Source organism: Lissotriton helveticus, chromosome 11, assembly GCF_964261635.1.
Source record: "Lissotriton helveticus chromosome 11, aLisHel1.1, whole genome shotgun sequence".
NCBI classification, from domain to species: Eukaryota; Metazoa; Chordata; class Amphibia; order Caudata; family Salamandridae; genus Lissotriton; species Lissotriton helveticus.
In genome coordinates, this window is record NC_136072.1 from 63,960,641 (window position 1) to 63,986,426 (window position 25,786).

Below are 25,786 nucleotides of genomic sequence, written 5' to 3' on the forward strand. Positions count from 1 at the left end.
GGGGAAGACGCCGGGCCCTGACGGCCTACCGCTTTCTTTTTACCGGATCTTCCGGGAGCAGCTAGGTCCTTACCTCCTCAGGCTTTTTGCTTCCTTCGATGGTGGCCAGGGTCCCTCCCCGGACATGGGGATGGCGGAAATAGCTCTAATCCCTAAGCCTGGGAAAGATCCGGCGCTTTGCTCGTCATATCGCCCGATTGCGCTGCTCAATACTGATTTTAAAATTTACACGAAGATGCTGGCCAAGAGACTTGACCCCCACATGCCGGAACTCGTGGACCCTGATCAGGTGGGCTTCATCCGGGGCCGCCAAGGGGCAGACAACGTGCGGAGATTGGCACACTTGGTAGGGAAGGTGCATCATTGGCACATTCCGGCGTGCCTCCTGTCACTAGACGCTGAGAAGGCGTTTGACCGCGTGGATTGGGGGTTCCTCCAGGCGGTCCTCTGCAGGATAGGTCTCGGCCCAAGGATGGTAGCCAGGATCATGGCACCTTATGTGGAGCCGAGGGCAAGGGTCAGGGTGAATGGGAGGTTGACAGATCCGTTTGCCATTGGCAGAGGGACACGGCAGGGCTGCCCTCTCTCGCCATTGCTGTTCGCCCTGGCGATTGAACCACTGGCGGACCTGATCAGGCGACACCCGGACATCTGCGGCGTTCAGATGGGGGGGCAGACCCATAAGGTGGCGTTATACGCAGACGACCTTATCCTCACTCTAACGGAACCGCAACGGTCCTTGCCGGCGCTTCATGAGGTGCTCTGTTCCTTCGAAGGCGCCTCAGGTTTAAAAATTAATCACGATAAATCGTGGGTGCTTAACCTCACGATCCCTCCGACCGAGGTTCCCCCCCTGGAGGTGCTGTGCCCCTACCGGTGGACGGACCAGCATATCCGATACCTCGGCCTCTCCCTGACTCCCTCTTTGAACGGCTGGTCGGCACTCAACTGGGCGGAATGCCGCAAATCAGTTCTCGCTGACCTGCAACGGTGGAAACCTCTTACCCCCTCGTGGCTGGGCAGATTGAATGCGGTCAAAATGTCTATCCTGCCCAAACTACTCTACCTGTTCCAATGCCTTCCTACGCCCATCCCTCTGCTGAAGATTAGAGCCTTGCAAAGGGACTGTACTAAATTCATCTGGGGGGGCAAGAGACCCCGCTTCTCCCAGACACTCCTCATGGCCCCGCGGGATCGTGGAGGGCTGGGATGCCCAAATCTGGTGGACTATTACTGGGCCACCCACTTGCGGTTTGTCATTGAATGGGGTGTTCGACGGAGTGAGAAGGGGTGGCTGCATCTGGACCGGGCGGTCACGGGTCGCACGATCTGGAACCTCGCTTGGACCCATAGGGCGGGAAGGGCCCCTAGCGCTTATTTGGCGGTTCCCACTAGAACGGTCCTGGACGTGTGGGACAGGGTGGCGGTGCGAAGGGGCCTGACGACTTTCCCCTCACCCCACACCCCCATAGAGGATAATCCGTGGTTCCCGCCGGCTAATCACACTACCGCCTTTCGCAGGTGGACGCGTGAAGACTGCAAAGTCCTTACGGATCTCTTTGACGGCAGCTCCATTAAGTCCTTTGGCCATTGTAGAGAGGAGTTCCATCTTCCCCCAGAGGCTGAATTACAGTTTCTGCAGTTGCGTCACTGGGCCCTGTCGGATGCGATGTACCCGGGGGCCACTCGGGCCTTCACCCCATTCGAGAAGCTGGCCCGCTCCGGTGCGGGCGCGAAGGGCCTTATATCAAAAATTTATCGGATTCTGCAACATCCTTCCGCACCCCCTGCACACCCGTATCAACGTCGTTGGCAGGAGACTCTAGGTGCTGATATTGACCAGGCGCAGTGGACCCGCCTCTGGAGGGATGTTCCTAAGGTGTACCGCAGTGTGCCGCAACAGGAAAATGCGTACAAGGTAATGACGCTGTGGTATTATACGCCCCAACGACTGCACAAGATGTTTCCCTCTGTGTCGCCCGGTTGTTGGAGATGCGATCATGTGCCAGGTGACTTCATGCACATTTGGTGGACCTGCCCAGTAATCGCTATCTTTTGGAAGGAGGTGTTGAGCCACATTCGGGGGGTGCTGGGATTTCCCCTGCCTGATGCTGCTAGCACGATACTGCTGGGACTCAAGCCTGTTGACCTGCTGGCCCTGACCCGCAGTGATTGGACCTTAGCGATGCAAATGTTGGGTGCCGCCAGGCAACTTATTGCTCTATACTGGAAGAAGGTGGAGGCCCCCCCTCTAGCTGTGTGGTTCGGCAGACTGTGGCATGTCATTACTATGGAATTGCTCTCGGCCAGGCTGCAGTCTCGCACGACCCGCTTTGAAAAGGTTTGGAGGCCACTAGTGGCTTACCTTTGCAGGAGCGAATTCGCTAGGAATATGCCCCCATCGCTGCGAGCATTGCAATTGGTGGAAGATGCGGCGCTCCCCTATGCTCCTCGCAATTTGTAACGCCCCCACTGCAGCGACTGTCTCCTCTACTTCCGCCCTACTCCTCCCCTGCTCTTCTTCTCTTCACCTTCTAACCTCTGCTTTCCTCTTTTGACGGCCTTCTCTTGGGCCTCTGGTTGACTGTTGGGCCCCTGAGGCCGGTTACTTGTTTCTGTTTGATATGTTTGCATTTGCCCGCTCCGCGGGAAGATTTGTGAGGCGGGGTATCACTGGGGTGTGCCGGGCAGCGCTTTTTGACCCCCTTCTTGATCGACTTCGTGGGATCTTGCTGGACTTTGATGTGCAGATCGATGAGTGCGATTGGACGTTCCGATTTATGCAAACTTCGCACCACGAATTCTTTCACGCGGCCGGCCCCATGAGGGTTGTAGGCTTATCGCTGTGTCACTGTGACCCTTTTCTTATGTGTGTCTCGAACTGAGGCTTAATAAACAGAAGTTGAAATAAAAAAATGAAAAGCCATTGTTATTTGTAATATCAATACATCTAAGTCACGTAAATACAAAACATGTTGCATTACAAATGCTATAGGTGTCACATTTGTGAAAGTTATAACTTTTGGCATTGTAAATGACAAAGCTATTAATTTAGCTATTTCAAAACCAACACATAAATAAAAAAATTGTCATTTACAAGACCAATCACTCAAACTTTCCTAATGCGAGACCTATTGCATTGCAAATGCTTGTTGACATGGTCACCCCCACTTTTTACCTGGTATCTGATGCAATTTTGACAGAAGTGCACTGAGTTCCTTCTAACCAAGTCCCCAGTGCCAGGTCTTTCCCTAAAACTGTACAATTGTTCCCCTACTTGGAAATGCCTTTAGCACCAAGTGTAAGTCCCTAGTAAATGGAACCCCTGGACAATGGTGTTTACAAGTTACCCAGCTACATGATGTCTTTATTGAAACTAGAGACGTTTGTAGCAAACCTCTCGTATTAAAAAGCCCACACCGATTCTAGTGGTGGATTTATTAACACTTGCTCCCAGAGGGCACCTTAGAGGTGCCCCTTGACAACCTACCGACTACTAGTGTACTTTCTAACTGGTGCAGTCCAGCCTGCCACCACAGACCAGTTTCTGACCCCCTGCAGGTGGGAGTCCTTGCTTTTTGAGAGCAGAAACGGTGCCTGCTACAGCCTGTGTTGTCACCTCCTTCAAGCAGGATGGCTAAGTGATCAGCATATCGAGGCAGGAGGCTTCAAAGTTCTCTGCTGCCTTCAATATGCAACCCAAGGTGTCCCCAGACAGAGGAAATGCCAACCCCTGGCCTGGGCCCATTTGGTACCAGGACAGGCGGGAAAATTAGCGTGTTCCCCCTCAGGCTAGTTCCACCCCTAAGGGGGGCTACCTGAGATGAACCCAGAACTTAGAATTTCACCATCTTGTTTGGCAGAATTGGGCTCACTGGTTTAGGGTTATACCCACCCCCTCAGGAAGTGGTTATATAGAGGGTGTAGACACCCTAAAGGTAAGTAGCCAATTGGCTACTACCTGCCACTCCCCTTAACGCACCTTAGTTGAGTATTTAGCGGCACCCCTCATGCCAGGAAACTTGATTAGACCGATTCAGAAGAAGGGGACAAAGAAGAGCTGCGAGAACTGAAAACCTGGTGTGGACTTTTTTTTTTTTTTTTTTTTTTTTTCAAAAACCTTTATTGTGCATTTAAGAAGACAATATACGGGCCCACAACCAACCGGCTGGCCACAAAAACGTGAAGGCACTTGCGCAGACAATACGGCGACACAGTAATATATCATAACTCCAAGCGAGCATCAAAGACCACAGCTTAGTTCAACATGATACCGTGACGAAGGAGCAATGAAGGTAGATTTTAAACATTTTTCGTAGCAACAATAAAGGTCAGCATTGCACTTGCAGATCAATAATATAAAATATAGAAGCAGAACGCTGAGTCCGTGTAGGCGTAACGGCAACAGATTGACAAATCAGTCTGACAGTCCTAGCCCAAAAGTCAAGCTTCCCCCGGCTGTACGGCGGCCAAGGTACGTGTAACTAAAGTAACAGCAGGAGCAATCGAATCATCGCATGCCGCCACCCGCCCGCATTAGTCCCACACACGGACCCAAAGAAAAGAAAAGAAAGATAAAAGAAAAAGAAACAAAGGCACCATAGAAACTAAAACCCATAAACTAAGGACCCCACTCCCACCCCCCACCCTACACGCATGCGGAGGCTACGGCCTACCCCCCCCCCAGCAGTGTGTCTGTCGCCCAGCAATCCCGAAATGTAGAATAGGAAGAGAAGAAAGAAAAAGGAGAGGGTTAGGAAAGAACCTAAATTATGAGAGCAAGAAAGGAACATCCCGATCTAAAACTCCCATAGAGCACCGAAACCCGAAGGAGGGCCAGAACCAATTATTCCCAGACTCCACAGCCCGCACGAAAACTATATCCCACCCAAAAGGATCAACAACAGGACAAATTAATACAACCTGAGGTGGGGAAAAGAAACATTCAAAACAGCGCATTCAAACACAATAGAAAGCGTCCCAGTCCGAATCATCGCCCGTAGAACAGACAAAGTCAATGAGAAGAAAACCTTCAGCCCTGGCCCGAACGTCGAAAGCCCATCAAACATGGCCACCGCTGGGAGCCCACCGAAGGCAGAACAAAAGGACAAGATGGCCGCCCCCAACGAAGAAGACGCCGGAGAAGATGAAGTGAAAGTCTCCATTTTACAATATGTCCAGTGTCCAAGAATACCATCGTCCCCTTATGCACAGGATAAAAAACAGTCCACCACCTTAGAGAAACGCCTTTAGAGGGAAAGGCGGCCAGGAGGGTCAGCAGCCGAGAAGGCGGTGATGAAGGCAATGGGGACAAAAGCAACGGCAGAGTCACAAGTCTCGAAGTGGGGGGAGACAATGTAACAGCAGCTCCATCAACCGACTGATACAATTCGTTGTTGCCAGGAATCATCCACTGTACCGGACAGGCATGTAGAAACATATTATCCATTTCAGGAGAGATCGGAAATAATAGGGAGCCGGATCGCGTCAGGCGCCCCGGGGCAGAAATGGCGTCGTTAATCTTCCAACCCAGCTGCTGGGTGCATCGAAGCCATGTGTCCCATAAGCCGGCGAGCGCTGCCAGGATATCGCCATGAGTCAAATCCCGCTGCGGCTCCAAGCGGTCCATGGCGCAGGTTGTTGCCGTCGGGCCGTCACCACTCTCAAGACCAGGCAGGATAGCACCCCCGGGAGATAAGGGGGCATTCATCAGCCCATACCAAAAAACCAGCGTCAGTACCTTATCGCCGATGAAACCCCAGTGAGAGGGGGAGGGCGACACAAACCCCGGGGGAAAGGTCGGGGTGCAGGTAGAGACACTGCTCGTAGCACAGAGTGGTGCTTCAGGCGAGGAGGGCGACCCTAGGCAGGAAGGATGTTCAAAAATGGAGGCAGCTCAGCTCGTCAGCAGAGGGACAATGGGAGGCATTACGAGAGGGGAATCCCACCTCGTCAGTGTACAATACAGCCCAGAGGGAATCCGCCACTTCCGCGAAGGATACACATCATCTCTTACTGCAGCCGGCAGCAGCACCGCAAACAACAGGGCATCCCCATATCGTCTCTCCGACGTCGGTGAGACAGCGTCCAGCGGCGGCGGCAGACAGAGGGTCCAGGGACAACCATGGAAGAAATGCGGCGTGTCCAGATCTCCGCAACAACAGCAGGCAGGGACTTCGGAGGAACGCGAGCGTTGTCAGCGCGTTTCAATCTCCGTTTTACCGCATCACAGGCATAGGAAAAGAGGCAGGATATAGATGCAGGAGTGAAAGGCTCGCGGAGCCGGGCGCTTACACGACCGTCCCGACGGCCATCTTGGCTCCTCCCCCCCCTGGTGTGGACTTTTGGTGCTAAACCCTGCCTGCCTGCAACAATTGTCACTCGTCCTGTAGCTGAACATCTTCTAAGAACCCCGGGAGACTGCCATCCCTTTTCAATTTGCTATCAATCTTCTTGAAGTATCCTGCAGGGAGGAGCTACTCCCTTGCAGGCATCCAGGGAAGCAAAGTCCAGTTCGAGTTACAGTTCCTTGGCCAGCCAGACGCCGCAGCCCCCCAGGAAGCGGTACCTGTGCTCCTGAAGGCCATATCTGTCCCTCCATCGAGTTTGAGGACACCAGGACCAACCAGAGCCGTACAGACCAATACGTGGTGTACCAGACCCATTGCAGCAAAGAGAGCCTGTGAGAGTCCAGTACGGACTCTCACTATACCGAGACCGTGCAGCTGTTGAGGGACGTCAGCACCACAGAAACCCACTTCCAGAGTGGCCTAGCAGTCCTGATTTTTGCACCCTCAACCAGCGAGACCGACCACAGTGAGGCCTAAGGACACACCGAGGCCAACCGACTTATCCACTCTGCACCCGAGTGCCCCAGCATAGGTACCAATGAACCGGCTGTGCCCCCTTTCTCCCAGAACCCGTGTGACACGAGCCCCCATTCGGAGCTCCCAGACTTGTCCCCAAGTCACCCTCTGAGCCTGTTTCTAAGTGGCACCCCCTTTCTTTCCACCGGCATAGCGCTAATAGCTACTAACTTGACTAGCATTTCTACACTTGGATGCCCCAGGACAGGTAACAAGTAACTGCTGTCCTGTGTGTTTTTAAACAGTTCTGAATCAGTTTTTGTTTTTACTGGGTCTTGCTTAACTGCTCGCTGTTATTTTGTTAAATATGCGGCTATTTTAAATGTTTTTAAACCTCTTGCTCAAACTGTAAATTTGCACTGCCCTGGGTTTTGAACACTGCACAGCTCAGCGTCCAAATCCTTGAAGGATATCTCCCCGGTCCACCGCAGCCATTAGCGGGCTGTTTGAGTGGAGGGAGATATCCAGGAAGGTGGTTAAAGTGGTCCGTTGTGCCATGGGATAGCCGCCATCTTTGAGAAGAGGCGGTCTAGTCCTTCGCTTTTAGCACAGATTGGCAAGTTAAAAAGAGGTGAAGGCGTGGAGGGGCATCGGACGCGCGCAGCGGGCGTGCCAAAGGCAAGCCCTTCTGCGCCCGTCCGCGCATGGACCACGCTCAACGCCGGTCCCCCTGGCCCACCGTTTCTAACTGCGTCAGGTAACCTTTGCTACTCCCGTGAGGCATTAATTGCATTAAGACCCTCTAACACTAATATCCCTACACGCCCTCCTTACAGTGTTATTAATAGGGAACAATCCACACCTCCCTCTGAAAGTTTGACAGTCTCTTTAAGAAAGTCGGGCCAAAGGCTAAGAAAGAGCCCTGGCCCTATCAGCTCCAATATCTGTTGCATACTGCTAAACACAAGATGTCTGATAAAACACCAGTTAGAGTTTTATGATCTTGTTCAGACCCAAGACATTGATGTGGCATTCGTAACAGAAACCTGGGCAGATGAGATCTCTGGCCCAGATATTGTGGCTGCCACTCCACCTGAATATGCTGTTTTTAGACTAGACAGGCAGAAAAAAAGGGAGGTGGATTGGCGATTTTTTTTTTATCGCAATCATTTCAAAACTAAGTTTGAACCACTACATACAACAGGCTTTGAGGCATTAAACTTTTTTATACAGCTACCAGATTTATCAGCTATTAAGGGAATGTTAATTTATCGCCCACCTTGAGGAAAGAGCAGCTTCATTAGCAATCTTAGTACGGTGATTGAGTCTTCAATTATTAATGATAATTTCACCGTTCTAGGGGATTTCAACTTCCACTCAGAAAAACAAACCGACTCTGATTCTCAAAAATTAATTGACACTATGGATTCCTTTGGACTCACCCTAATCAATCAGGGTGCAACACACAAAGCTGGACATATGTTAGATGGCATCTTCTCTACAGATGAGGCCACTAAACTCTTGCCATCCTTCCCTGTGACATGGTCTGACTACTGGGTGATTAAATGGCCGATAAAAATAAAAAAAACACCCAACATAGGCCCCTCACTCAACAAGTAAAAAGCAGAGCCTGGCACAAAATACACCCGGTAGAGTTAGGAGAAGCAACTACTTTAACTCTGAGACAACATGAATGAGAATGTGGGGATCTTCTCGCTTTGGCTAAAAACTGTGTTAGACACTGTAGCACCAATTACCTAAAAATATTCACAAGGGAAAAAAAATCTCAACCATGGTATAGTGAGAAGCTCAGATTATCTAGGCAGAATTGCCGTAGACCAGAGCAAAAATGGAGAAAAAATTATGAGGTAGATGAAAGTACCATTTACAAAGCTAAACTCGCCAAGCATAAAGTGAGCATCATGATAGCTATGACCACCCACTTCACAGAGCACATCAAAGCTGCCTGTGATTCTAACAAAACCCTCTTTTCTGTTATTAAGAAACTGGTTACACCTACCAGGGCCAATCACATAGGGATAAACCAAGACTTTTGCGATACGCTTGCTAGTTTCTTCCAGGAAAACGTTGTTAACATCTATAATAAATTCAGTGCAGACCTAATAGACAACCAGCAGGTGGAACAGAAGATAACCAACCAAGAGGACAGAAGGAGTTTCTCCAATTTTATGATCCCTTCGGAGGAACAACAGAAATCTAATTCTGACCATCAAATCCGGCTCGCCATATGATCCCTGCCTGCCCATTATAATGCATATGGTGCCTGTCCAAGTGGCTAAAAACGTGGGATTTATTCTGAACCAGATGTTCACTAGTAGGATCTTCCCAGACCAGTGGAAATGTGCTTCTATCCTTCCACCTCTGAAGAAAGATAACCTGGACTTTGCTGACCTGAGTAACTATCACCCCATTTCAAGACTCCCTTTTGCTGCTAAATTGGCAGAGAAAGTTATGAATCAACAAATTTCATCCTACATAGAAGAAAACTCTTTTTTTAGATAATACAGAACATGGATTCAGGAAACACCATAGCACTGAATCGGCACAAATTGTGACTACGGAAGACATACGTGAAATTGTTGATGGCGGAGGGACGGCGGCATTGGTGCTGCTAGATCTCTCCGCAGCCTTTGACACGGTCAGCCATGAGATTATGGTCGGCCGGCCCTAGAATCTAGGGCTAAAAGGAAAAGCTATGGATCTCATAAAATCATTTTTAGCAAACCGAAAACAAAACGTAGCTTTGGGCAACTATGTCTCGAGGCAATTCTCCCTGCCATGTGGAGTTCCACAGGGATCTGCACTAAGCCCGACACTTTTTAATCTATGTCACGCCATTGGCGTCGATTATCAAAAACGCGGGCTTTTCCCTGGCCTCATACGCTGACGACACCAAAATTGTGGTGTGTCTGACCAACAGGGGAAATAGTAATGATATGGCTTTCAGCTCATGCATGAAAAAGGTGAGCAATTGGATGGATTGCAATTCTCTAAAGTTGAATGCCTCGAAAACCGAGGTGATCATCTTCGGCAGTAAACCCTCTCTCAGGACACCAGATTGGTGGCCGCCTGAGCTAGACACACTGCCCATCCCTCAACCAAGTTAAAGAACATGGGAGTTGTGTTGGACAGCGAGTTAAAACTTAAAGAGCAAGTCAATAAAATAACATCGGTATCTTTTTATGAGTGCAGGACTCTTCATTTCATATACAGCGCACTGAAACACACAGGCAGCCTACTTAAGGTTTTAATCGCATGCAAGATGGATCCCAGACCCTCGACTTTACTATAAAGTTCACAATGACACATGCATCACCACAGTGACTTCAAGTCCCATAATGCTGGGTATGACGTTGGATGAAAACACACGCCTACCTTGGGGCTTGTCTCAACAAAAGGTCAAGAAATCACGTGGTGCATCTTCGAGTGTCTGATGGAAGCAGCCCCTGAGGAGGGGGGGAGGTTCCCCCAGAAACACGTCGAGCATCAAGAACTTTGCAGTGTGAAGACGTATGCTGGAACAAAAAAGCCCGAAGGGCAGAGCCCCGCAGTGTGCCCCTTAAATGCTCAGGCACTTCGTACAACATATATATATCTATATATATATATATATATATATATATATATATATATATATATATATATATAAGAGAGATATATATATAGATAGATAGATAGATAGATATAGATATATAATATATGTAAAAACGTCATCATTAACGCCCTACTAATGACTCTTATTTTCAGTTCTCTTATCACAGGGTATAACTAAATCATACAACTATCCAATACTGCCTAAAGGTCTTCTTTCAGCAGATTAAACTAAAGAATCTAAGAGTAACAGCAGTAGGGTAGATGGAGAAATAGTTTCTATAGGTCCCAATTATAAGAACTGTCTCCTGCGACTGCATGCCCAGAGAAATGAAGCTACAGCAAAGCAGACAAAGGGATCGTTTAGCTTTTTCAAAAAATACAGAGCTGGGCGACTCTGGCCAAAATTATAACGCTTTAAGAGCTGTACGATATATCCAACTCTTTGTTCTTTATAAAAAATTACAGAAAAAGAAAACCTGCAGGTCAGATTGATCAGAGAAATGATCACATAGAGAAAGTGACATATCTTTAGAAGAATACTTCTTTGCAGGGAAGCTCTGCATCAGTGGAATTAAATTAGCACAGTGCCTCAGAAGGATACATCTCTTGTAAATTTCTTACACTTGTGTGTCTCATGTATTGCCTCTATGAGTACAACAAATGCTTAGCACTGCTCTAAGCCTAAACTGCTCTCCCGATTTACCACACAAGCGAGCATTTAGTGTTATCGTTCTTGCCTCTGTAAACCAATATGGGTTGCCTGGACTCTTCACACAGTTTACCTCGTTTTGGTCCACAATATTTCGAGCCAGCTTCCTACTGTCATTGGTTGAGACTCGAGTAATTTCACATGTACCGTCTCTAGTGTTGAAAGCCATCTTCCTGGATCTGAAATTGTTTCTTCTGTGTTTACAGGAATAATGGACAACATTTTCACAGACCGATTTGGGAGGGACAAAGACTCACATACTTTGTCACCTACATGTTCACTTGTAGGACTGGGTGGTTCAAAACATGGTTTTCCCCAATGCTAGTCATTTGTAACAGAAGGTCAACATTTAAGAGGAAACCCTAACCAGGGTACACCATGCTTGTCAGAAGTGGAAATTGTTCAGCTATAGCCATACGGAGGGCATGCCAGTAGAACTGCATCATTTGCATACTGCAGGAGGGGTATACACCTTCAGCGCAACCAGGAAGTATTTGCTTGAGGTATTAAGAGAGCATTTTCTAACCTAATGAATACATTTTGAATAAGGTTGTGATGACCGTATCATGACTGGCTCCTCACGGGGTGCTAAATGAATTTGCCAATGCTTTCTAGCTCTCCTTTTGGTCTGCAAGGATAATCTTGGCAGGTTTGCAGCTCACACTGTGCAAGCTAATTCCACATTGCTGCTGTGCTTTGTTTCCAAATGCGGTTTCGTGTGACCATCAAGATAACCAGCATAAAGGTATGTCTAGACAACTATTGTACTCGCCTTTCCTTATCTTTCTTACAGGAAATCAAAGTGGTGCCGCCCAACTTCACCAAATGTGGTGCACGTGGTGACCTCTGAGCTGTACCGATCACTTGGCGATGTCCTGAGAGATGTGGATGCCAAATCCTTGGTGCGTTCTGACTTTCTGCTAGTTTATGGCGATGTGGTCTCCAATATCAACATCTCCAAAGCTCTGGAGGTGCACAGGTAAAGACTTGTTACTTCCCACAAGTTGTGTAAAAAAAAACAAAAAGTTGGTATTTCCAATGTGGACCGTGCCAAACCTCATAAACTCTTGGAACTGAACAATGTATTCAGTGTGTGGGCAGTACCTGCAACTCTTGTTAAAGTGAGGCTTGATGCCACAGTTCCTAGAGTGGGACAACTCGTACCCTTTCTGAGATCAGGGCTGCATGAAGCAACTTTTCTAGGGTGGGGCTGTGCTCAGCCTTTCCTAGAGTCAATACTCTCTTAGAACAGTACTGTGCACAGCTTCTGTTAGAGCAGAGCAGAACAGCAACAGGTCTGCCATAAAGCAGAAATGTGCTTGGTATTTCTTAGAAGAGGGGAGTGAGTAGGCCTAAAGAAAACTAGCACATGTTCATTGATTCAGAGAAAACTTAGTTGTAAAGCCATCATAATCCAGATTTGTGGAGTTTCCAAGAGTCAGGGATATGAAAATCTAACAAATGTATTTATTGTGATCCTGGAGCCATGACAGTTTGTGAAGTACAGGTATGCCTAGTTGGCGAACAGGGGTAGAAACTGGTAAAATGTAACCATTCCAGATTGGCTTTAGTTGATAGAGTGCTTTATAGTGAGACTTCTCTTTCAGTAATAGTTTGGACATACAAAGCAGTTGAGCACAAAGCTTCTTTTTCCTACAGTCTCTGCTAGTCAGTAAGTTCCAATTTTAGACAATAAAATTTCTTAAACACAGCTTTTTTTTCTAATTTCTTTTTGCTAGGATTGGTAAGCCGTATCAGTTTGCTACATTTTGGTGTATAATGCTGCTATTGAAAAAGTCTAATAGTTCGAGCATGCATTTCTAGATCTTGGTGTAGGATGTTTATGTATAGGGGCACAGATAGCTACAGTTACTGTAGCTAAGGACTACGTACATGCATTAACAATGTCTTGGAAGAGAATATCTTCAAGACCACGAGAGAGCCACTTCTCACCCCAATAGTGTCCAACCCGCAAATCAAAACACCAGGAAACTAGATCTGTCCTGTTTGTAAGGCTTGGTATCAATGGCACAAAAGGGTGCCATTTTTCTTTTATACCCTGAGAGTATGTAATATCTTTATTACAAAATACATCCATATAAAATAGTGTAGGCTGGTATCAAAGGCATTTTCACCATAAGCATGGAAAGAGACCCAGGACCCAAAGGTGTTTTTACTGTATTCCTGGTAGTTTTACATCTTTGGTAATGGTTATTTGTAGCTTAAGCTGTTAGTCTTCTTGCTTCATTACTGTGATTATCCTTCTCATGCATTGAGCTCCTCAACTTATCATTGCACACCGGTGCATTAGGTTGCTACATAAAAACTTTTTGCCTTTTTTTCTAAAGGGTCACACCATCAAGCCATTGAGTGTGTTTGATTTTTGGGTTATTGTCCTTTCATACAAAATTTGGTAATTCTTTCCTCTTATTTTTTAGGACTCGACGTAAGATGGACAAGAATATTTCAGTAATGACTATGATATTTAAGGAGGCGTCACCAGGTCACCGCACCAGGTGCCAGGAGGATGATGTCATCACTGCCATGGACAGCAATACATGCCGTGTGCTACACTACCAAAAAACTCGAGGACTCAAGCGCTTCGGCTTCCCCATGGTCAGTACTAAAGACAGGAGAGTGGAGCTGTAGTGAGAAGATTCCGAGTCACAGGTGCAGAAGGGGCAGTAACGTAGGTTGGGATCTTGGCAAAGCCAATGCCTGTGTTAAGTATTAAAACCAAGACTGTTGAGACCTAATTCTATAGTTTGAAAATTTGTAATGACCTTTTAAAGTTATCTGAATTGTTTCTTAGTACATATAAACAGCCTTTTGATGAATTTGGCACTGCACCATACACTGTGCTCACAGTGTAATGAGTTTTAAAATGTAAAGTAAAGCAATCATTTTAGTAGCAAGTTTTTCTTTCTCTTTTTACGTTATTGCTGGTTTTTATAAAGCACAGACCTAATCCCCACATGTAGCTGGCCCAGTACTCATTAACAAGATACTCATCCCACGTGTGGTAGACATGCAAGTATTTTTACATTGAAAGTTTATACCAGTGTACTCACAAAATGCTGAAGAGTTAACATTTCAGAGAAAAGAAGGAAGTTGTGTGAAAGAGATGAAGCCTAAGACAGTGCTAATTTTTATTTCAGTAAGTCTCTTGAATAGTTTGAGTAAAAACAGAAGTCCAAGTTCATAATTCACAGTGCAGCAGTGCTTCAATAACATACTCCGGGGTGCAGGATGGGGAGTCATGGCTGACTGGGCAGGATTTTACTGCCCTCTTGTCTTCTGCAAATCCTGCACATAATTGTCATTGGTCCACCATCCACGCTACATGAATGCCTGCAAATATGGGTTAGCAAGTCATCCCTGTTCTCTGCTGTTATGGTGCCTGGATCCCTGGGTTAGCTAGAAATGGGCAGCAGACGAGGTCTCTGGGAGGTGCTGGTGCCTCAGGCATGATGGTCGCTGTGGTCTGGATTTCATTTTCCAACCATGTGAAATTCACACAGTTGCTTGATAGCAGTCGATTCACCGGGACCTCTAGTGTGATACGCCCTGAACAACAGTCTGCTGAACTCTGCCTCGAATTGCTGATGTTATAAAGAGCGGCACTCTCAAAATATTCTAAACTCCCAGTCTCAAGGGCACAAACACTCCACTGGTAAGTTGTGCAATTGCCTGGCTGGATCTCCAAGATGCACCTGTTGGGTACACAAATATGCTGAAAGATACGACAGTGCAGCGAAGATCATACATCATCTCGTTTCTCTGATCGTACCAACACATGAAAATTAAACTGAGTATTTCTGAGTGTGAGAAGTTGGCCTGATATGCAGTGCTCACTATTCTAGTGATCACTATGTATCAGTCCAAACAACCCTTATTGATGATTGGTTGTAAGTCAACCTTATAGACAAGCTATCCTAGTAGCATGGATACGAGCAGTCTAAGGCTAAGACTCTAGAGGGCGTGTTAAGCCAGCTGTTTTACCATCACATTACCCCTTGAACACCAAGTGAAAGAACACCACACAAGTTGTTATGAAAATAAACCGATATTTATTTATAACAAGACTACCCTGAACTCTTTATGAGTCAGGGAGCTAAGCACACAACAAAACTCTTACGAAAATACTTTAAGTCGCACAATTTACACAAATGCCCTAGGGGCACGAAAAACCATATACTCAGTAAGTGGAATGCGAACTTGCTAGCAGGTAAGTAATACTTTTCTAGACTCCGGAATCGCTAGGCCTACAATTCTAAACACTGGGATTAGATGCAGGAGGCCTGTGGACGTCGTGTGCAGAGTGGGAACTCTCACGCGTAAGGCGGGAAAAAGTCTATGGAGGCTAGCAGTTGCAAAGTTACTGTTCTCGGGCGAACCCGACTAGGTGGGTCGAAAACAAGAGTGGATCCGAACACTTAGGGTGTTGGGCTATGCTGGAGCACCGGAGTACTCAGATTACCTAGCCCAGGGGCTGCGGCTGCATAGGGTTGAAGTTGCGTCGGAAACCCTCGTTGAAGATCCAGGAGCCTGAAGAAAGAAGTTGCTGGCAGGCGACCAGTGAAGAAGTTCGTGGTGATCCAAGCCTGGATCAGGGAAGAAGAAACCTGTAAGCAGAGGGGACCAAGTTCTGAATCACTAGCCAGTGATTTGAGTGGGCACCAGGATGGCACCGGACGAAGTCACCTCAGCCAGGTGAGTGGGCGCTGCTGGGCTCTGCAGTCTCTCGGACCAGGAGGCGTTGTCGGCGACCAGGATGGAGGTGCGAGCTGTCCCACGAAGGTTCTTGCTGTCGACGTCGCTGGACCCAGGATTGGGCAACAAGTCTTGGCAAATGCAAGGCCCACGCGGTGGACCTAAAATGGCGTCTTGAGTGGACCAGGCGGGTCCAGGGTGCTCCTCTTTTGGAGGGGAGCAAGGGCTAGTCTGGAGCAACCAGACCAGCAGTGGTTGTCGTCGTGAGAGGGCCACTAGCCAACGGGCAAGCGACCTGGACAACGCGGTTGGCAGCAAAGAGCAGAAGGGCCCCACGCAGATCTCGTGGATGCAGGGGGGCTGAACTTCGGTGCTGGAGCTGCTCAGGGTCGGGGCTTCTCTTACCCCAAAGCACTCGGTCGAGGGTCACTCGGTGGTCGTGCTGGACAAGCGTCGTGCAGTTCTGAAGATGGCCGGTCCCTCGAGGTCTCGTCACACCCACGGATCACAGCTGGGCTGATGATGTAGGTTGAGGTCAGAGGTGCCAGGGAAGCCGGTTCTCGTCGTGCTGGAGCAGTCTTGATCCGAAGGACAGACTGGCAACAAACCGCGATGCTTGGTTGGTGCCTGCTGCCGCAGGGTGACTACTCCTTAGTCACAAGGGAGAATCTTGGGAAGAAGTCTTGAGTTCCTTTCGTGGAAAGTAGTTTCAGGATTCAAAGATGATCTGATTTGGAAGGGGGCCAGTTCCTACCTTTTATCCTGCAAAAAGGGGCTGGCACGCGACTAAGTCCTGCCCTATGGGTGGGACTAGGAGGGGGGTGGTTACACCCCTCTCCTTTGGCGGGCTTTCCCCAGGTCAGGGGCTGGAGTGCCCCTGGAACTGGTTCCAGCCGGCCTATGCACAGTGAGCACCGGGGTGCCACTTGCAGTCACCTTCCTCTAAAGCCCTGCCTACCTAGGATACACAAAATCCTGTCTGGGACGGTGCTGGCACCGCCCCTGGCAGGAAACCCTTTGTCCTTGCCTCCTGGGCTGGGAGGACTCCCAGCAGCAGGAGGGCAGACTTGTGTATCGGTGGCCGCATCCATTTTGTGGAGCTAAGGCTCTGTCTGATTTTAACCGGGGTTACAGGTTACATACATGTCGTGTCCCTCTAGAAGGGTGGAATGCTAACCCCGTCGCCAGAATTGGCGAGGGGTTAGTATTCCAATTCGTATGACACCTTACGCGACATGTTTTGATAAAGCGATACCAGAGTTGGCACATAACTGCGAGGATTATAATGCACTTAAGAGTATATGGTATGCGATATCATGGAAACGGCTAAGGGATGGTTACCGAAAGCCGCAGACAGGCTCAGCTCATGCCAGAGCACTATCTCACACGATTCCAAGCACTCTGCCTTCAGGATTGTTAAGGCCTGCCATAGGAGTGACTGATAGGAGATCTGTGTGTCCATTTTAGGGTTAGATATAGGTATACTATATCTAAAGCAAAGGGTGATTACACCACCTTGCCCCAGCTGTCGTGCAGCCAGTTGTGTCAGATCTGGATGGCCAGCCAGGGGTGGCATAATACATGCTGCAGCCCCTGGTAGGCCCTGGTTACACCTATGCCCTGGGTACCTAAGGTACACTGTACAGGGACTGATAAGGTGACTCAGTATCCAATTAGATATGTACCTAGGGTACATGGAATCCATTTTACAGAGAGAGCAGTAGGCCTGGGGTCCTGAATAGCAGGGCCCCAGGTCAACCAAGTCAGAAAACCAGCAAAACACCAGGCAAAAAGTTGGGGGCAACCATAGTCAGGGATCTACCTTCCTACATACCCCTCCCCCCCCCCCCAAACGAAAGGAGATCAGGCTATCCTTGCCAGGTAAGCCTATATTGCCTGAGTGGCCATATAAGGAAGTACCGGCACTGGCATGGTTACCCCCATCTCATGGTCCACTAAGCAATCCCTCACCCTAAGGGTGTCTGAGGGTCTCCACCATAGGGAATCCCTACCTGTGGTGTGCTTTGGTAAAGTAAAAGGCTGGTGCTGAAATGGAGTACTGAAGTGAGGCTCCACTAATTTTGGGCTCAGCTTCCTCCAATCATTTTCCACCATAGAGGCCTTTCTTTCAAAGACTGAGTTGTTTTGGGCTCTCAGGGTCAACCTCTGGCTACCTACAGCTGGAGGTTGGGTCCCTCTGTTTGGCTTACTGGAGGGACAGGTCAGGTTTGGGGCCCTCAGGTCCCAGGTTTGGCTGTGCCCAACAGTGTCCATCTGTGGGAGGTCCCTAACTAAATTTAAGGGGGATCCCTCAGGAGTCAGTTTTATTTTCACTTGGCTAGGATTACTAGCTTCAGTGCCCTTAATCTGTTGATTGGACTGGCCTCCCTGACCTCTACAGCCCTGGGCTGACTGAGGCAGGGTAGAGAGGGGCAGGTTACCTGCTCCAGACTGGGTCCCACCTTGGAAGGGTCCACTGACATCAGGGGCTCTGCCAGGCTAGGCCTGACTACCTCTGGGGCAGTTCCTTCACAAGGGGTCAGATCAGTTCCCTGAGGAGGCTGATCCTTTCCTAAAGTCTGGTGGGAGGGAGATTTCTCTTCCTCCTCAATGCTCTCTGTCTGAGTGGAGTGATCCATAGTTTCAGGCTTCACAACACTATCATCTGTCTGAGTTTGAGCTGTGGCCATCACAACTCTCCCAACCTTTTCAGGAGGGGGCTCAGTTTGGGTGTGGGCTGTGACCATCACAGCCTTTACAACCTGTTCTGGGAAGGAAGTTGTCTGAGATTGGGCTGTGACTGGCACAGCCCTCCTGACCAGTTCAGGGAGGACATCTTGGACTGGGGCTGTGGCTATCACTGCCCCACTAACCTTACCATGGAAGTTTACCATTTTAGAATGGGTTTCTTGCTCTACTTCAGCCCAGGCTGAGAGCTCTAAATCATTCCCCAGTAGGCAATCTACAGGCAAGTTTGGTGACACTGCCACTCTCTTGTGGCCAGTGACACCTCCCCAGCTGAGATTGACCACTGCCATGGGATGATCTCTCTGTACTCCATCAATATTGGTCACCTGGTATGTGGCACCAGGTAAAAGTTGCCTTGAGGGGACTAGACTCTCAGTCACCATAGTGATGCTAGCCCCTGTATCTCTATAGGCCTCAACTTTTATACCATTGATGAGGGGCTCCTGTCTGTACCTGCCCAAAGTGTTGGGACAAGTTGTGAAGTTGGCAAACCCCATGCCAGTCTCACAGACAAGAGTATCTAAGTTTGGGGACCTGGTTAGGCCAGAGTCCCCAGGAACTCCCAAAGTAAATGCACCCAAATTCTTGGGGGCACTCCCACCACCTGGGGGATTACTACTAGTAGTAACAGGAGGTTTGGGAATGTTACTTGGGGGTATGTTCTCCTTATTGTTATTCTTTGGGCAACTGCTGTCAGTTTTCAAATGACCCACCTGTTTACAGGGATAACAATAAGGTTTCTTCTGGGCATTGGAAGGATTCTGGGACCCACCCCCCTCAGAGGATTTTTGGGGCCCTGATGTGGTTTGATCTGCAGATTTATTCCCACCCTTCTCTTGAGGCTTGGTTGATTCCTTTTTCTGGTCACCACCTTGGTTCTTAGGCCTAATCCTGGTTCTGACCCATTTGTCTGCCCTCTTACCCAATTCTTGTGGAGAGGTCAGATCAGAGTCTACCAGGTGCTGGTGTAATAACTGGTTCTGACAATTATTTAAGACTTGCTCTCTCATAATAAGATTATACAATCCGGTGAAGTCAGTAACCTTGCTACCCAGTAGCCAGCCTTCCAAAGCCTTAGTGGCACAATCAACAAAGTCAGCCAAGTCCTGAGACTGAGTTTTCTCGGTATCCCTGAACAGCAACCTGTACTGCTCAGTGGTTAAGCCAAACCCATCAACCAGTGTATTTTTCAGGACTTGGTAATTATTAGCATCCTCAACTCTAGTAGTGAGGAGCTTATCTCTACCTTTGCCATCAAAGGAGAGCCACAGTATAGCTGCCCACTGACTTTGGGGAATGCCCTGCACAGTGCAGGCCCTCTCCAAAGCAGCCATCCATTTCTGGATGTCATCCCCTTGCTTAAAGGGGGGCACTATTTTGGTCAGGTGTTTAGTATCTAAACCCTTCTCTTTTTCTCTTGGGAGATTGCTGCCACCAGTGGGAACTGTCCCACTCATCTGCTGCTCTCTAGCAAAGGCAAGCTTCTCTTTGGCCAGGGCAAGTTCTTCCCTTTCAATCCTCAGTTTAGCTTGTCTCATCCTTGCTTCATGCTCTCTTCTCTGAGGGGAAGTCAATCTCCTCTGGGGAGAGTTCCTTCTCCCCTGAGAAGAGGCATTAGAGTGCAGAGATCTAATGGAGTCCCTAGAAGGAGATCTATTTCTCCTAACTCCAAGGTTAGGCCTCATCAGGGTCAGCACTGGGGGTCCCCCAGATCCTTGCCCAAGTAGGTCTAAGTTGGCCCTAGTTAGCCTTCTGACTACCTCAAGACCTTTGTCTGCCTCATCCCCAGAGAGTTCCTCAGGGTCCTCCTCCTCAACTGCATTTACAGTGTTGTGGAGGTCTGGATCCCCAGTGGTACCCTCTAAGGCTGGCATATTCCCATCTAGCTGAGAAATCTTTCTCGCATCATATGTCTCTAAGAGACCTATCAGAAAGGGAATGGTGGGGTTAGACCCCTGTTTCAGTTTCCTGGAGGTACACACTTGTCTCATCTCCTGGAAACTGAGAGCTGCATATCTTGAAGTGACCTGTGGAGGGTCAACTGCCACAAGGGGAGTCTCAGTAGACTCTCCATGGGTAGACATGCTTTTCTAGTGAGGTGTAAGTGGTGCACTTACCTACACTATATGTTTACCTACTGATCCCTTGCTAGAGTTGTAGTTTAGGGTGTGCTAGGCCCTAGGAGCTACAACAGCTGGTTCAGTAGAACTCAGAGTATTCTAAGCTAAGTTATATGTACCTTAGTACTTATGTGATCTTTCAAATGATATTCTTAGGATATGTGTGGTAAAACAACAGCAAGCTCAAATCCCAACCGCTGCTCACCAATGTGAGAAGTTGGCCTGATATGCAGTGCTCACTATTCTAGTGATCACTATGTATCAGTCCAAACAACACTTATTGATGATTGGTTGTAAGTCAACCTTATAGACCAGCTATCCTAGTAGCATGGATACGAGCAGTCTAAGGCTCTAGAGGGCGTGTTAAGCCAGCTGTTTTACCATCACATTACCCCTTGAACACCAAGTGAAAGGACACCACACAAGTTGTTATGAAAATAAACAGATATTTATTTATAACAAGACTACCCTGAACTCTTTATGAGTCAGGGAGCTAAGCACACAACAAAACTCTTACGAAAATACTTTAAGTCGCACAATTTACACAAATGCCCTAGGGGCACGAAAAACCATATACTCAGTAAGTGGAATGCGAACTTGCTAGCAGGTAAGTAATACTTTTCTAGACTCCGGAATCGCTAGGCCTACAATTCTAAACACTGGGATTAGATGCAGGAGGCCTGTGGACGTCGTGTGCAGAGTGGGAACTCTCACGCGTAAGGCGGGAAAAAGTCTATGGAGGCTAGCAGTTGCAAAGTTACTGTTCTCGGGCGAACCCGACTAGGTGGGTCGAAAACAAGAGTGGATCCGAACACTTAGGGTGTTGGACTATGCTGGAGCACCGGAGTACTCAGGTTACCTAGCCCAGGGGCTGCGGCTGCATAGGGTTGAAGTTGCGTCGGAAACCCTCGTTGAAGATCCAGGAGCCTGAAGAAAGAAGTTGCTGGCAGGCGACCAGTAAAGAAGTTCGTAGTGATCCAAGCCTGGATCAGGGAAGAAGAAACCTGTAAGCAGAGGGGACCAAGTTCTGAATCACTAGCTAGTGATTTGAGTGGGCACCAGGATGGCACCGGACGAAGTCACCTCAGCCAGGTGAGTGGGTGCTGCTGGGCTCTGCAGTCTCTCGGACCAGGAGGCGTTGTCGGCGACCAGGATGGAGGTGCGAGCTGTCCCACGAAGGTTCTTGCTGTCGACGTCGCTGGACCCAGGATTGGGCAACAAGTCTTGGCAAATGCAAGGCCCACGCGGTGGACCTAAAATGGCGTCTTGAGTGGACCAGGAGGGTCCAGGGTGCTCCTCTTTTGGAGGGGAGCAAGGGCTAGTCTGGAGCAACCAGACCAGCAGTGGTTGTCGTCGTGGAGCGTCGTGAGAGGGCCACTAGCCAACGGGCAAGCGACCTGGACAACGCGGTTGGCAGCAAAGAGCAGAAGGGCCCCACGCAGATCTCGTGGATGCAGGGGGGCTGAACTTCGGTGCTGGAGCTGCTCAGGGTCGGGGCTTCTCTTACCCCAAAGCACTCGGTCGAGGGTCACTCGGTGGTCGTGCTGGACAAGCGTCGTGCAGTTCTGAAGATGGCCGGTCCCTCGAGGTCTCGTCACACCCACGGATCACAGCTGGGCTGATGATGTAGGTTGAGGTCAGAGGTGCCAGGGAAGCCGGTTCTCGTAGTGCTGGAGCAGTCTTGATCCGAAGGAGAGACTGGCAACAAACCGCGATGCTTGGTTGGTGCCTGCTGCCGCAGGGTGACTACTCCTTAGTCACAAGGGAGAATCTTGGGAAGAAGTCTTGAGTTCCTTTCGTGGAAAGTAGTTTCAGGATTCAAAGATGATCTGATTTGGAAGGGGGCCAGTTCCTACCTTTATCCTGCAAAAAGGGGCTGGCACGCGACTAAGTCCTGCCCTATGGGTGGGACTAGGAGGAGGGTGGTTATACCCCTCTCCTTTGGCGGGCTTTCCCCAGGTCAGGGGCTGGAGTGCCCCTGGAACTGGTTCCAGCCGGCCTATGCACAGTGAGCACCGGGGTGCCACTTGCAGTCACCTTCCTCTAAAGCCCTGCCTACCTAGGATACACAAAATCCTGTCTGGGACGGGGCTGGCACCGCCCCTGGCAGGAAACCCTTTGTCCTTGCCTCCTGGGCTGGGAGGACTCCCAGCAGCAGGAGGGCAGACTTGTGTCTCGGTGGCAGCATCCATTTTGTGGAGCTAAGGCTCTGTCTGATTTTAACCGGGGTTACAGGTTACATACATGTTGTGTCCCTCTAGAAGGGTGGAATGCTAACCCCGTCGCCAGAATTGGCGAGGGGTTAGTATTCCAATTCGTATGACATCTTACTCGACATGTTTTGATAAAGCGATACCAGAGTTGGCACATAACCGCGAGGATTATAATGCACTTAAGAGTATATGGTATGCGATATCATGGAAACGGCTAAGGGATGGATCCCGAAAGCCGCAGACAGGCTCAGCTCATGCCAGAGCACTATCTCACACGATTCCAAGCACTCTGCCTTCAGGATTGTTAAGGCCTGCCATAGGAGTGACTGATAGGAGATCTGTGTGTCCATTTTAGGGTTAGATATAGGTATACTATATCTAAAGCAAAGGGTGATTACACCACCTTGCCCCAGCTGTCGTGCAGCCAGTTGTGTCAGATCTGGATGGCCAGCCAGGGGTGGCATAATACATGCTGCAGCCCCTGGTAGGCCCTGGTTACACCTATGCCCTGGGTACCTAAGGTACACTGTACAGGGACTGATAAGGTGACTCAGTATCCAATTAGATATGTACCTAGGGTACATGGAATCCATTTTACAGAGAGAGCAGTAGGCCTGGGGTCCTGAATAGCAGGGCCCCAGGTCAACCAAGTCAGAAAACCAGCAAAACACCAGGCAAAAAGTTGGGGGCAACCATAGTCAGGGATCTACCTTCCTACACTGAGGAACATTGGAAAATCCAAAACATGCCACACGTCCACATACACACTGTGCCCATTGACTAACAATTGTACCGCCATAGGGAGGTAATCCTCCATCGACACCTCAGGGAGTCTAGCCAAAATCCTGCTAGCGTTGGAGGACACTCTCTAAGTAGTAGAAAATAAAATTAACATGATGACGCTCCATGTTAATCTCTTAAGAGCCAACCACAAGGAACTATCCGAAATATTGACCATGGTGGAAACCAAAATGTCGGTCATGGAACCTGATATGCGCATGGCCTCAAGAAATAGCTGGAAGACCTACTTAGAGGACCACAAACCAGGAGTAGTGGGCAGAAGATGCAGAGCAAGGAGAAACAACCTACTTGTAATTGGCCTGCCAGAATGAACGGATTGTAGAAGAGGGGGCTCTGGGAGGTTTTGAGGAGATCTTATCGGGCCCTGAACCCGTCCCTCAACGCTTACCAGGTGCTTCCCTTCATGCCTACCATCGCAAAGCCGATGTCATCCTTTTGAGAAGCTTGTCCAAAGCTTCAAGAGTAGGGGGCGTTGCTAACTGCCTCGCCGTTCACTGTAGTTAGGCAGCGAGGAACTAGTTCTCCAGGTCAGGTTCCCGTAATCGAAAGTAGACCGGGAAGAAGGACACTTTGGTCTCTCCGTGACCTAATATGGAGAAATTGAAAGCAAGTTGCCCTGTCCAACTAAATCGGTCTGTATCGGAGAGTTGATTACGGCTACCTGACCTGGAGAACTACTTCCTTGCTGCCTAACTACAGTGAATGGCGAGGCGGTTAGCAAAACCCCCTACTCCTGAAGCTACCTACATAGAGAGGGCCTATGGAGCACTCCTTGTATTAGCCGTATTGTGGGCTACTTCCCCCTCCTGGGAAGAGCTCGCTCTCCGCGTCAGTAGTGACAGTTAAAAATGCTGGATAAAATATCCTAAAGACGGGACTGAAAATAGGCTATATCCCAGACCTGTCACTGTGGTCAGTAGCTGGATTCGGAATGATCATCAGAGTAACCATCTGACTAGGCAGAAGTGGATATCATGTATATAAGCCAGCTATGACGCAGGGCATCTTATAACATTTAAAGAATTTATTCAAACATACAGTGTACCGGAAAGGCACTTACTCCATTATAACCGACCTGCAACCAACATTCCTATGACTTGTGGGCACAAGACATAGGAATTTCTCACAGACTGGGCACTCTGGACTGTATTAGCCAAAGGACAGGGGCACAAAGCAGTCCAGCTGCTCTATAGGGCCTTCACCATAAATGCATTGTTGCTAGGGGAGCAAATTTGGGCCCACTGGGAGGAAGACCTTCAGATACTTCTTCCGGGTATAGATTGGGCCAACGCAAGGGAATTTGTAAGCAGTGTGTCTAGAAAAGTTTGATTCAAATCCATCCAATTCCATTTTCTCGACCAGATTCCCACATACCTTTTTTAAAAAAAATGTTTTAAAAAGCTTTACCTAAACACACAGTGCACCTGCCCCAGTTGCAGGAATTGCAACACAGGAATCTTCCACTTGGTATGGGCTTGCCAGGCCTTTGAGACTATTGAAGAGGGGTCTCCGTTACACTATTTACCCTAACGTGAAAGACAGGAATCTCTGCACCTAGAGTCTGCTTTGCTGGGATTAAGAGCATGCCCCAGACACCTGAATCCCAAATGTAAATGTATCGATCTTACTGTTTTTTTGGCCAAGAGTCAAATAGTGCTTTTTTAGAAGGTGGCTAAGGCTCCTGTCATATAATGATGGGTTATAGAAACTAATTGTTTGGGACGGTACAGATAATAGGGTCATTAGGAGAGCCATTAGGACAGGGGGGACACGGGTATTGATGAGTAGGAACTCCCTGCTCATACGATTCCCTATGGGACAATGCAGACATTGGAACATTCCATATATAAACTCCTTAGAGCCACTAGGTTACTCACATCCATCGCACTACAATGAATTTCCAGGTGAGAAAGAACAAAAACTACTGGAGAGCAATGCAGAGGTGACCGGAGACTAACCGGCAAACAAGGTGTGAATATGCACACACCATGGGAGCAGTAAGTCCATGTTTTATTTTTATTTTATTAGGATCCAATTCTTTTCTTTTCATCATCCTGTTCC

The 25,786-nt window shown here is 48.5% G+C and overlaps 1 protein-coding gene across 1 annotated transcript in view; it reads left to right on the top strand.

Annotated features, from left to right (window-relative positions):
* Positions 1 to 25,786, top strand: part of EIF2B5 (eukaryotic translation initiation factor 2B subunit epsilon) — a 105,331-nt gene that overhangs the window by 18,808 nt on the left and 60,737 nt on the right. The window contains exons 3-4 of the mRNA XM_078667980.1: positions 11,924 to 12,109; positions 13,569 to 13,746. Coding sequence (XP_078524106.1) covers positions 11,924 to 12,109; positions 13,569 to 13,746 — 364 coding nt within the window. The remainder of the gene's footprint in view (positions 1 to 11,923; positions 12,110 to 13,568; positions 13,747 to 25,786) is intronic.